Genomic DNA, 14,086 nt, shown 5'->3' on the forward strand with positions numbered 1-14,086 from the left:
CCCTACCCATCCTAGCAGAATGAAAGCAGTTTTAAACGCTGGTGGTGAGCTGGTTCTGGAGCTGGAAACACAATCTCTTATATCACTGTTAGACTTTAATATTGGTAAGGGGACAACAAAGTCAGAATGAAGTGTGCTTTTAAAAAGTATCTCTGGGGACGCACAAAACTGAACTATAGGCCAGGGAGTCCCAAAGTCTTTTCCTGTTCCCACCCCATCCTAGGCTTTAAGGATCATGTTTCATAGGTCTGTGGCATACAGTAAATTAATAACCCGACAGCCAGAAGTACCTGAGAGACAGGCAGAACACAATATGCAAGACTATAAAAGGGAAAGTGCATAGACCATGGAATTATTTATGACTGTTCCTATTGAATTGTTCAGATGAAGCACTGTAATATATGGAGTCCCTATGCATTATTACTTAGACACAAGCCTTGTTGAGTTCAGTGGGATTTGCTCTGAAATAAGCAGATATATGCTTGCAGATATGGTACAGTAGTCTTCGACCCAACTTACATTTGGAGACCCATTTCTTAATTTTTGTTACCATATTTGTATGGTAATTACTGTTGCACCCTTCATCTGAGTAATGGGTCCCAAACTTATAAAAGTTTATATAATATTATATAAGCCTTTCATTTAGACTTCCTCAAATGTATGCTTCTTTCAAGTTACTAGTCTGAGCATTTGACGTAGGCTGAGAACCACTGGATTAAACCACTGTTTTCTTTGAGAGGTACTTATAACCTTGTGGAGACTGGGCTGTTCATTCTTTTTCATCCTGTACATGTTACACTAATCTAGCAGGTTTTTACCATGTCAGGTGGAGCTAAGGAAACATTTCAGGGTTGGAACTAGCATTGAACATAATAAAGTTATCTGGTGATAATTACTCATTTTATCAGGGGACTGACTCTGCAACATGATTTATTACTACTTGCACAAGGGGCTTGAGGCAAAGTCATAGGGAGTATATCTCTCAGCTGCACCAGCTTTGATAAAACTGGCCACCTCTAAACGAAAGGCTGAATTGAGGGGTGGGGGAACAAATGGTGACTAAAATAATCCTGAAGCTGGGATATAGATCCAGAGAGCAAATCTTGGCTACCCGGTGGCTCTGAAAGCTCTTCCTGGAATGGAATTCTTTGGGTCAATGTTTGAAGCATTTTTGGAAGCCAAGAACCATACAACAAGCCTGGAGAAATTGGGCAGTTCAAGGGAAGACATTACAGCTTTTGAGAGACATTCTATTTGAATATTGGCTAAGGGTTTCCCCCTTTTGATTCCCATTTATGGTATTGCTGTTATCAAAGAGTCTCTGGAAACAAATTATTGCCAAAACCAACATCTACTTAAGAAGACTGAAGGCAATTTTATACTTCCCAAGAAATATAGAGCTTTGGACCAAATAAATAGCTCACTGGAAAAATATACCTTTAATGAGTTATATTCAACAGTGTTTTACTCAAGAGTATAACCAGTGAGGGATGCGGGTGGTGCTGTGGTCTAAACCACAGAGCCTAGGGCTTGCTGATCGGAAGGTCGGCAGTTTGAATCCCCTCGACGGGGGTGAGCTCCCTTTGTTCGGTCCCAGCTCCTGCCCGTCTAGCAGTTTAAAAGCACGTCAAGTGCAAGTAGATAAATAGGTACCGCTCTGGTGGGAAGGTAAAACGGCATTTCTGTGCGCTGCTCTGGTTTGCCAGAAGCGGCTTAGTCATGCTGGCCACATGACCTGGAAGCTGTATGCGGACAAACGCTGGCTCCCTTAGCCTATAGAGTGAGTTGAGCACACAACCCGAGTCCGCGACTGGACCTAATGGTCAGGGGTACCTTTATTATAACCAGTGAAATTATTGAACATTACCAGGTAGTGCTCAGCACTGCTTGGGAATTTTTAGAATTTATTATTTTTTAAAGTTTTAAGCAGATGCAGTGGTTCCTTGGTTCTTGAATGTAATCCATTCCAAAAGTCCATTTTGGACATTCGAAAACCAAGACGCGGCTTCCAATTGGTGCAGGCGTCCCGGAAACAAAAGTCAACAGCCACATCAGACATTCGGCTTCTGAAAACTGTTCAAAAGCTGGAACACTTCCTTCTGGGTTTCCGGCGTTCAGGAGCCAAAATGTTTGAGTACCAAGGCATTTGAGAACCAAGGTTCCACTGTAGTGTAATTTCTGAGCTTGGACCTGTTATGCCAAAAATTGGGTGAAGTTGAAAGTGGATCACTGTCACGGACAAACTGGATGCAGAGGAGTGGTGGGAGAAAGCAGCTGGGGAATCCCCAGGAGAAGAGGGCTCAGAGCCAGGAGAGTGGTGGTAGGATAACAATGAGTGGTCAGAGGGAGACTGGCAGGAGGAGATGTCAGAAGCTGAAGAGGTAACAGGGGTTAATGAGCAGGAACGGGCTGTTGCAGAGAGCAGTCCAGAAGCAGAGGGAGGTCAAGAAGCAAAGTGGAGTCGGGCTGATGGAAAACTCTCCTTCCTGCTGTTACTTGCTCCCCTCCTCCCTGATCTCCCAGAACACACAGAGAAATGAAGAGGGCAGAGCAAGAAAGAGCAGGCGAATGAGCCTTAGGCTGCTGTGGAAGAAACCGGGAGAGGGGCCTTAGAGAGTAGTGGGAAGGCAGGGACTTTCAGTCCTTGCAACTGACTCATTGGGGCAAGAGTTGGAAAGAGTTGCTGTGATCACTAGGCCTGTACTGTTTTGGTTCCTTTGAATAAAGAGTTACTGGTAACTTGAGTGACACTGGGTGTTTTATTGCTGACCTGCTCATGACTCTGGTAGGACTCCTGACAATCACCATCAGAATTGCAGGCATATCTGCTAACGTAAATAAATAGGATTTATCGTATGTACCAACCACATTTGTATTTCATAAATGAATGGGTCAAAAATATTAAGAAAGTAATGTGATAGGCCAGATATTGAGGCGGTGGCGGGGGGAAATCTTTCCTGCAATTTAATATTATTGGTTAGGGGAAATAAATCAAAACCTCATACTACATTGATCACCTCATATTGCTATAATTAGATGTCAACATTTGATGTTAAATCAGATTATATTTATCAATGTTATAATTTGAATAGCCCTATAATCTTTTTTATGTAGGGCTATGTAAAGGTCTGATTAGGAAGATGTTCTATGTGTATTAGCATAAAGCTAAAGCTTTGATTTTTCGTAAAGACAAAAACAACAATGTGGTAGGTCAGTCTATGCAACCACATGACTTTCTTGGTACCAAGTGTGATATTGGGTTGCTTGATGGTGTGTTTGATCCCCTTTTGTTGTGCAAGAATCATACATTATGCTGGTTTTATTCATCCATCATTGCCTCATGCTCTTCCTTTTAAGATTATTGCAGATAATTCCTCCCCCAGTCTTGTTAGGAAACTTCCAGTGATTCCTTTAAGGGATGCAAAACCTGTGGAAGGTTCTGTGGATCGTAGTCCAGTCACTCACATTAATTTTAGGACAAAGAGGCTCTAGATGTTTGCTTGTCAGCCTTTTGAAAGGATGAATATTTCCATCTGTGAACTACTTCTAGGCTGCATCAACAGAAGTATAGTGTCCAGATCAAGGGAAGTAGTAGTACCACTCTATTCTGCCTTAGTCAGGCCACACTTGGATACTGTGTCCAATTCTGGGCACCACAATTCAAAAAGGATGCTGACAAGCTGTGCAGACAAGGGCGACCAAGATGATCAAGGGTCTGGAAACTAAGCTTTATGAGGAGTGCTTGAAGGAGCTGGGTATGTTTAGCCTGGAAAGAGGAAACGGGAGAGGTATGATAGCCATCTTCAAATAACTTTAAGGGCTGTCACATGGAGGAGGGAGCATGTTGTTTTTTCCTGCTCTGGAGGATAGGACTTCAGTACATAAGAGCTTCAAGCTCTTTCAAGACTGGCCTGATTCTGGTCTGTAGTACCAGTATTTTACGAGTGTTGTGGTATAGTGTTTGTTGTGGCTCTCACACTAACGTATGTAGTAGAGATTTTTGTCAATGCAGTTGGCTTTCTTGGTATATTTACAAACCATGCAAGCAATGCTTGGTCCCTAAGTCTGGTCATCACTTCGTAAAAATCTCTACCAGGAAGCAGGACCATGTGCTTGGAAGTATTTGCACATCCCTTGACTGCCAAAGGAGCAATGGCAGCAGCAGCAACACCAGTAAATATATAGGTTAAAGGGGCTTAGAAACCAATCTGAAGTCAACAAAAGCAAGCATGGTGCTAATCGAAGGATATAACAAAAACTCTTCACATCAGTCCCTTAACTGTGATGAATCAGAAAGAGAAAAGTTAATTATTTTTTAATGCACAATGATTATGTTTTACCCATTTAGGCGGGACTAAGGACGCTTCATGATATTGGACCTGAAATTCGGCGTGCTATATCCTGTGATTTGCAAGAAGATGAACCTGAGCAAAATCACCATGAGGAAGAGGAAGTATATAAAGTAAATGGACATATAACAAATTGGTTGGCTCGAACTTGTGAAATTTACAAAATTATGCTGCCATCCTATACATGCTTGCTTTGAAGTCCTGTTGAATTCAGCAGGTTGTACTTCTGAGTAAACATATATAGACTGATAGTAAACATTTTTGTTCAACACTTCAATATTTTTTCAAGAGGTTCAGTGCATTCTCTTCATGCCTCAGTTGTTTTACTATAGACTCTCTTATGTGAAGCAATTTGCAGTGCATAATTTCCTTACATTATGAGCAGGTAAGGTCTATTGAAGTCAGTGAAATTTCTCTCTGTGTAATATCTGGACAAGATATGCTTATTGCACTACAGGAAACAGCCACACATCCAAGGCAGTGCAGAAAAAGTCCCTCAAAAATGGGGGGGGAATCAAGAGGGCATTAATACTTTTAATAATCATGATTTTAAATTAAATTTAAAGTTATTTTCTATAGGCACGTCACCTGACATGAAGAGTTAGAATTAAACTATTTTTAATTTCAAAAATGAAAGTTCTCTAGAACACATAAAACTGCCAAGTCAATAAAGTGATTGTAAATAAAAGCTGCTTGGTGACCTCCCATCTTTCAATGGAATAAAGCAGGGCTGTAATGGCACAACTAGCAAACAGTTAATTTTGGAAGTTGGATGTTCTCATACAACAAAGATCATTTCTATATTTCAAATACGCAAGGGGTTTGGACTGCATTCCTCCCTGAAATGTCTGGCCAGGACTACTGTAGAATGATAACAGCGTTTGCAATATCAGCCCCAGAAATCTATAGTAGTTGTTGTTTAGTTGTTTAGTCGTGTCTGACTCTTCATGACCCCATGAAACAGAGCACGCCAGGCACTCCTGTCTTCCACTGCCTCCCAGTTTGGTCAAACTCATGTTAGTAGCTTCAAGAACACTGTCCAACCATCTCGTCCTCTGTTGTCCCCTTCTTGTGCCCTCAATCTTTCCCAACATTGGGGTCTTTTCTAGAGAGTCTTCTCTTCTCATGAGGTGGCCCAAGTATCGGGGCCTCAGCTTCAGGATCTGTCCTTCCAGTGAGCACTTGGGGCTGATTTCCCTCAGAATGGATAGGTTTGATCTCCTGTAGTTACATGTACTTCAAGCATGAAATTGATGGCTATGTCCTGTTGTCTGTGAGTTTTCAATAGCATACAAAAGCCTAGGGAGAAAGCTGGCCCCTGCCACTAACTTGAGATTAGAGTTGTCATTGACAGCAAGAATGGGGATTGTTAAGACTTTGGAGGCAGACACCTCACCAGATGTTTTCTTCTGCCAATTGTCATTGCTTCTGTCTTCCCTAGATTGAGCTCCAAGAGATACTGCTCCTATCTCCATCTTAGTCCTGAGTAGACTGCACCATCTGGGTTAGGTGTAAAAAGAATCATAGAATTGCATGCCATTCACTCTTTTCATAAGAAACTCTGAGCACTTTACTGTATGATGCGCCATCCATGCATATAGGTTGAGCTGCATGGATGGTCAACTTGATCCACAGCGTGGGCAGTTGCAGTGGAGCACAACTTGCTCTTCCAGCTGTATGAGAACAGAATCACAGAACTCTTGATACTATCTGCAACACCAAGATCGTTGTGGCATGGCTTTAAGTCATAGTTTTAACGGGCAGTTGAAATTTCAGGATATATGCTGTCTATAGTATAGTTTGTACATGCTATAATAATTGATGACTTTATTTTGCTTGGCTATCAACTACAGACACTGTAGTCTGAGTATCTATGGCACAGTGCTTTTTAAAACACTCACTTATTGGCATTGCTTGCAGACTTTCAATGTAGCAGCATAATATAGCTGCCATGATCATGGGCACCCCCATATCACTACAGAAGACCTTGTATAAAACAACACATTATGACGGTGCAATAGCTTGACCTCAGGACCATGAATGTACCACATAATGGTATGCACATACACTGATGCAAGCTTGGTTTCAGCAGTGTATTATATTAACTAACTGATTAACTTGTATATTGCAGAGAAATGGTGCCCTGTTTGGAAATCATGTAAACCATGTTAGCAATGATACAAGGGATTCATTTCAGCAGATCAATACCACGCACCGTCCCCTGCATGTCCAAAGGCCTTCAATTCCATCTGCGGTTGAGACTACCGAGAAAAATGTGCCTCCTCCAGCAGGAAACTCCTTATTTCACAACCACCATAGTCATCATAGCCATCATAACCACAACTCTGTAGGGAAGCATGTTCCAAACTCAACAAATGCTAACCTCAATAATGCCAACATGTCCAAAGTGGCTAATGGAAGACACACAAGTGGTGGAAGTCATGAGTACATATCTGAAACTGGGCATCGTTCCCACTCCAGAAGTGATCGTCATGAGAAACGTAGAAGATCTGCCAATAGGAGGTAAATCTGAAATACAGTGTTTGGGTTCAGACCATTCTATATCCCAGTCACATTGTTGTACATAATGCTTATGAACTAATCAAATACAGTCATAGCCCGGGTTACAGATGCTTCAGGTTGCATTTTTTCGGGTTACGGACCCGCCAAAACCTGGAAGTGCCGGAACAGGTTACTTCTGGGTTTCAGTGGTTGCGCATGCGCAGAAGCGCCAAATTGCAACCTGCACATGCGCAGACGCGCCACTGCAGGTTGCAAACGTGCATCCCGCACGGATCATGTTCGCAACCCAAGCGTCCACTGTAGTGGGTTTGTGGTTTGTTTGGTTTTTTTTACAAAAAAGTGCATACCATTTTCAATCCTTCATTCCTTTCAGTCTTTGAATAAAAAATTGGCTGCTTTTTGACCACTTATCCTTGATTATCTCACTGGCCTGGATTCATTTTATAGATTACTTGAAACTTGTATTTCAGTATATAGCTTGCATTTAGCTTTTTGTTCAGCTACATGTTCTGATTTAGTTGGTTACCTGATCCAGCAAATTCCCATGAGAACTACCTTACTGTGGTGAAGAGAATCAGATCAATTCAACAGATACAAGCATTAATAGCATGTTCTGCTCTACAGTTCATTAAGTCAAGAACTAATTGCAAATTAGTGTTTCTCTTTTATTAAAGTAGCATATCTTAAAATATATTTCAGGGGTAGGGTGTTGTAGATAAATTTATTAAATAAGTACCTTACTACCACCAGATCATGAATGCTAATTATACTTCTTTTCTCCTTCTACATTGTTTCCCCTCTTGGATAGATCTCGCTATTATGAAACTTACATTAGGTAAGTAAATACAGTGTGAAGCTCTTGGCAAAAGGGTATTGACATGCCCAGATACAACTGAGCATGCTTTCAAAAATAATTTCAGTCCATAGCAAAAACAGCATGAGTTGTGATACTCACATTGGGGTAATTATAAACTGTGGGGCCCATAAGAATTTCTCAGAACATTATGGGCATCATGAGAAAGAATAATTTTTAAGACTACTCCAGTTCATGAGTATACAAATGTGTGAAAGGGGTAACAAGAATATGCACACCAGACATGCTTCCATGACACTGACATCTGCATCAGCCCCACTGTGGCTGCTGCATGTTCTTCAGACTGAAGAGGGCCTGAAACTATTATTTGGGCATAACTTGAACCTTAAAAAGGAATAGGAAAGCAGAGAGCTGCATACAACCCACAGCCCAATTTCATGCAGGTGGCAAGGGAAGAAAAATGAGGGAAAGGTGGTGGCAGAGGGGGAAGGGAGGGAGAGGGGCTGTCCTTTGGTTCTGGTCCCACCCATCACTGGCTACACCTCTACCCACCGCCAAGATGTAGCTCCTGACAGATTACCTTCCTTTCAACAGAAAAATAGTTTCTCTAGCCATAAAATACAGGAAAATACTAGAGACGTATGGCTTATTCTTGAACCAAATGAAAATAAAGTGGTTGTCCTTAAGTGTTTTATATTCCTAAAGTAAGATCACTGACACCCAAACTTTGTACAGTCAGACTTGCTTCGTCCTAACTAATAATAGTTTTTTCGTCTCATGCATGCTATAATAAAAGCAACGAGACCTTTTTTTTACTTCACTAAATTCTAAAACCATGTGTGTTATCTTTTAAGTTGACATTAGAAAAGCATACCTGAAGCGAAAGTCCACAGTGATAGGCATTAGACCACATTTCTGCTACAATGCTTTATGCATAGGTGTAAAAGGCAAGACAGCAATGTTTCCAAAGAAGGGAAATTTGTGAAAAGGGCAGCTGCAACAATTTATGTCAACATTGTTCCTTCAAGAAATTAGGCCTTGCCAAACATCTATGTCCTATCTGTAGGTCAGAATCTGGGGATAGACATCTACCCACAATTTGCCGAGAAGATCATGAAATTCGAGATTATTATAATGATGATTGCTACCTGGATGATCAGGAATATTTTAGTGGTGAAGAATATTATGAAGAAGACAGTATGCTGTCAGGAAGCAGGTAAGATTCCTAGTCTTTATTGAGAAAACAGTTTTGTATATACCTAAATCAGTTATGAAGATAATTTTATGTTCTGTATAGCAAAGAAAGAAAAACTATTTTAATGTGCTACTGGAGTTCTGTAATATGCAGGGAGCCTACACAGATGGAAAAGACTTCCTATTTCAGAATTTACCCTGAACACACAAGGGGCCAAGAGGAGCCATATCACCTTGAGGCAGGGCTAGACATATGGCCACACAGCTTATTTGAATCTACATTGCTCCCTAATTTAAGTTAGCACATGAAGAGGCCACAGGAAGGCACACATCCAGGTCAAGGAAATACAGTTTAACAGAAAATACTAGGCAGGCAGAAAATTTGGGAGAAAGCATGAAATTGATCTTAATATTTGGGAATGGAAAATCTTGTAGTGGCAAGAAGATGAAGATACTAGAATGGCCACAAGATTGCAGGTCGGAAGATATAATAGGCACAGTGAAAACGTAATTGGGTAACTGGGTTCGAGTACTGTTATCAGAACTATTGTGCTGTTTTTGTTTTCCTCAACATACTTCTGTGAGATCCTTTCATCTGTTTTTTATGAAAAGACAATTCACCTAAAACAAAATTGGGCCACAGCTCTCATCATTCTCGATCATAAACAATGCTGCCTTGGTCTGATGAGTTACACCCCAACATCATCTGGGGATTTTCCATTCATGACCTACATTGGATTAAAGTTTAGTTAACTCCTAGTTCTAATTAAATGCAGGGCAAGGAGTTGGTTGCTGCAAAAAATAAAAAATAAAAATCAGTATTACCGGTATTTATCCTGTGATCAGCAAACCTCATATCTTGACAGTGAGTCACATGTTATCCCAATATTGGATTAGCCTCTATATGGCATGATAAATCTGCAAGAAACACCTATAATTAGGGTTTGAGGAACCACTGAATAAAAAGATGGTTACTTTTTATGAGCTAGAAATGCCTTGAGTAATAATAATAATAATAATAATAATAATAATAATAATAATAATTTTTTATTATTTATACCCTGCCCATCTGGCTGGGTTTCTCCAGCCACTCTGGGTGGCTTCCAACAAAAGATTAAAAATACATTAAAACATCAGTCATTAAAAACTTCCCTAAATAGGGCTGCCTTCAGATGTCTTCTAAATGTCAGATAGTTGTTTATTTCTTTGACATCTGATGGGAGGGCAGCAGGGCAGCAAATTGTTAGTTATGTAATTTATTGGTGTGAGGTTTTTTTACTGCCTGGGATGGAGGGAAGGCAGTTGTGGCAGTTGAAGTACTATGATAACTTACAGTCCTTACATACTCTGCACTTTTGGGGGGAAGGGCAATATTTGCTTCTTCAGCTTGAGACAGCAAAATGTCCTGGGCTGTTCCTGTATGACCTGCATTAATCATCTGTTTCTTTACCGCAGGTATACATGTGACTATCCCAGTAGATATCACTGTAATGATTTGGACTTTGAACGGCCAAAGGGTTACCATCACCCACATGGTTTTTTTGAGGAAGATGACTCCCAGATGTGCTATGATTCAAAAAGATCTCCGAGGAGGCGGTTGCTACCTCCAACACCCACACGTGAGTACCACTGGGAAAGTTGGCTTCATTATATGGACGTATGTTTGGTTTGCTACAGGACCTGTGGATGTCTCTTGGCCCCATGGAATCAAAATTATTCTACTCACCATAAACAGAAACCAGAGGCAACTCATTCACAGAATAACACTGTTGCGATAGTTAACGAACAGAGAAAATAGTCGACCAACTATGGAATTTATTCTGGACACTTATTCCACCATCCAGTCCTTTAACTGAAAACGGGTTGCTGAAGTTCTTTAACAGTCAGAATTAGAATTGATCCAGATTGATCTATACTTTCCAGATTAGCATTTGAAATCTACCCTCTGTTACCAAAACAGCATTCATTTATGGAGTTATTTTTTAACTGCTCTTCACCCCAACACCACAAGACAGGTTACATTTAGGACAATACCATCACATAAACATGCATAATTAACAAACCATAGAAAAGCAACACGAGCATAGAACAGATACAACTAGCAACACCATTTAAAGGGAGGACAAACAGAATATCCTATTTCACTTCCAAAGGCCAGAGGAAACAGGTTTATCTTAAGCAAAAGATGCAAAGAGGGAGTTCCACAGTTTTGGGGTCATCACAGAGAAGGCCCTGTTTAAAACTACTGGACCTGTGAGGTGGCAATACCAAGAGAACCACTTCTGCTAATCTCAATACTTGAGCTGGCATAAATAGGAGGAGGCTATATTTGGAGTGTAGGACTAATGCAAACACCTTGAAGTGGGCTCAGAAACAGACCAGCAACCAGAGCAGATGTTTCCAAACAGATGTAATATGAATCCTTGCAGCCATATTAGGCATTCTTCTGCCTTCCACATTCTGTGCCAGTTGCAGCTTCCAAACCTTTTCCAAGGGCACCACCACATAGAGTACACTGCAGCAGCCCAATCTGGACACTACCGGAGCATGGAGTAAAGTGAGCAAGTGATTTCTTCAGGAGGAGCTGGCTAACCAGCTGTAGCTAGAAATAGGCACTCCTAACTACCAAAGCCACACAGGCCTCCAGCGACATCACTGCATCCAACAGTGCCCCCAGCTACGCCATTGGTCATTCTCATCCAGAACAGGCTGCCTCACCACCTCCCGGGCTTGGGAACTTGGAACACGTAACACTCCTGTCTTGTCTGGTTTCACTTTCAGTCTCTTGGCTCACGTTCAGCCCATTACTGTATCCAGGCACTGGCCTGGCTACTGAAATGTCTCTCCTGATTCAGATGGTGCACAGAGAGCGCTATATGTTATCCACACATTGATGGCACCTCACTCCAAAACTCCTGATGACATCTCCAAGAGCATAGTTGTTAAAAAAACATGTGGAACAGAATGGACCCCTCTGGGATGCCGTGCCATAGGTCAATCCCCCCAGTGGCAAGGAATAGCTTCAGTTGTGTTTTATGAAACCAACCCTAAAGGTAGGGATGGAACTGCTGAAATACAGTGGTTAGTGCAGGAGAATACCATTGTCTACAGTGGTCAAAATCCAAACAGAAGTCAAGGAGAATGAGCAGGGTTGCACTCTTTCCCAACAAAGGCCATCAACCAGCACAACAAAGGCAGTTATGGTACCATGACATACACTACCCAAAAATAGAACTTGAAGTCTAGAAATGAGAGCCTAAAGCTTAAGGCATTCTGTAGACAATCGATACACCTTGTCAGGAAACCCTTCCCTCCTAAGAGATAAAATTACATGATCCAAAACAAACTTGTTACTGTAAAAAAAAAATAGTGTCATGTAACTTTTTGCTGTTTTGGACCCAGACTGCAACATGTAACCAGGCAACAGGATCACTTCCTTTGCTGTGTATTTGCTGTGAAGTTACAATGCTGTTAGGGACACGGGTGGTGCCAAGGGCTTCCTGATCAGAAGGTCGGCGGTTCGAATCCCCGTGACTGGGCTCACTGGAACCTTTAATAATTGAACTAATCTATAGTAGCAAACTAACAGCTCTTGTGCAAGCATACAGTTTAGAAATTAATGTGTACATACATACTTCCCTGCCCCAAAAATGCAGTTTAAACAAAACCATCAAGTCTCTACTCCATAGTTGTTTTAAGCCTTTCTACTGATGACTGCAGGGACGCGGGTGGAGCTGTGGGTTAAACCACAGAGCCTAGGGCTTGCCAATTAGAAGGTTGGCGGTTCGAATCCCCACGACAGGGTGAGCTCCCGTTGCTCGGTCCCTGCTCCTGCCCACCTAGCAGTTCGAAAGCACGTCAAAGGGCAAGTAGATAAATAGGTACCGCTCTGGTGGGAAGGTAAACGGCGTTTCCATGCACTGCTCTGATTCACCAGAAGCGACTTAGTCATGCTGGCCACATGAGCTGGAAGCTGTGCGCTGGCTCCCTCGGCCAGTAAAGTGAGATGAGCGCCGCAACCCCAGAGTCGTCTGCAACCTAATGGTCAGGGGTCACTTTACCTTTACCACAAAGCCGTTTAGCTTCCCTTCGCTAGTTGTGAAATTGATTTGCAACAAACCAACAGAAACAATAGCCCAGTTAAATGCAATTCTGTTCTAAGGCTTAGTATTATAATAAGCCACAACAAACCTCAGGGAAGTGATGAGAAAATACATTAAAAGGTGTGAGATAACAATTACTTGACACAACAAATAAGGATGCTCAGTAAACTCATCAACTGGAAGCAACCATAATGCTAAACCTTGGTTTAGAGTTACATGCAAACCAAGCCATAGATGAGGCCTGCATCTTTGTTTCTATCTTGTTTCTGTCCTATCTGCCTCACCCTTGGGGTAACATAATCTAAGGTTCAATGCTGGAAGACTTAAGGTTGCTATGCACAAGAAGGAAACATTGTCAGTTGCAACATGTGACAGGGGCGATTTGAATTTTGAGATCACAAGGAAGTGAATTAGTGTTGCATTTGTTCCTGGAGAAGCAAACTTTCCCTTATATACACAGGCTTATAGTACTGATACAAATTAAATAAATACTACTGTTATTTCAGTGACTTGCTTACCGGGACATGTCTTGTCCTTTTTACTCCCTCTGTTAACATAATTGCCATGGACTTCTTGATTATGGATACCGGGGAAGGATGAAATTAACTCAAGAAACCTTCTTTACAACTGATTTTTCCTTAAGTTATTTAATTCACACCCAGCATGATACATTATTTTGCATCATGATTTTATATTGGTTATCTCAGCTGTGCGATCTAGGAGACTGTCTTGGGTTTCTGTCAACACTTTTGAGACATAATTGGCCTTTCAACATGTTTTCTTCAAAGTGTCAAAAAACAAAACAAAACAAAACCCTACACCATTAGAGCTGTGGTTTTTCTTGAGTATAATGCAATTTTGCATTATCACACTTCCCTCCTTGGGCCAGGCAGACTGCCTTGGAGAGTTATCAAAACTTTGGATTTTATGGATTATTATCTTTTGCAGCCTGACGCTTCATAGATCAATCTGTCTATCCTAATGGTAATACCAGAAAATGACCTAATTGTAGCTAGCAATCAGTAAGTTACTCCTTAAGACAACCCAAAACTATTTGCCACCTTTCCTGCAATTGACTAGTAGTTGCTCCTCTTGAAACTGTC

The 14,086-nt window shown here is 41.3% G+C and overlaps 1 protein-coding gene across 27 annotated transcripts in view; it reads left to right on the forward strand.

Moving 5' to 3' along the window:
* The window catches only part of CACNA1D (calcium voltage-gated channel subunit alpha1 D), a 190,365-nt gene that overhangs the window by 169,002 nt on the left and 7,277 nt on the right, over window positions 1-14,086 (forward strand). For all 27 annotated transcript variants that reach the window (XM_028719053.2, XM_028719033.2, XM_077924918.1 and 24 more), the window contains 5 exons: window positions 4,349-4,462; window positions 6,481-6,872; window positions 7,681-7,707; window positions 8,753-8,902; window positions 10,336-10,499. In XM_028719053.2, coding sequence (XP_028574886.2) covers window positions 4,349-4,462; window positions 6,481-6,872; window positions 7,681-7,707; window positions 8,753-8,902; window positions 10,336-10,499 — 847 coding nt within the window. The remainder of the gene's footprint in view (window positions 1-4,348; window positions 4,463-6,480; window positions 6,873-7,680; window positions 7,708-8,752; window positions 8,903-10,335; window positions 10,500-14,086) is intronic.

The sequence above is a fragment of the Podarcis muralis genome, chromosome 2 (assembly GCF_964188315.1).
Source record: "Podarcis muralis chromosome 2, rPodMur119.hap1.1, whole genome shotgun sequence".
NCBI lineage: Eukaryota > Metazoa > Chordata > Lepidosauria > Squamata > Lacertidae > Podarcis > Podarcis muralis.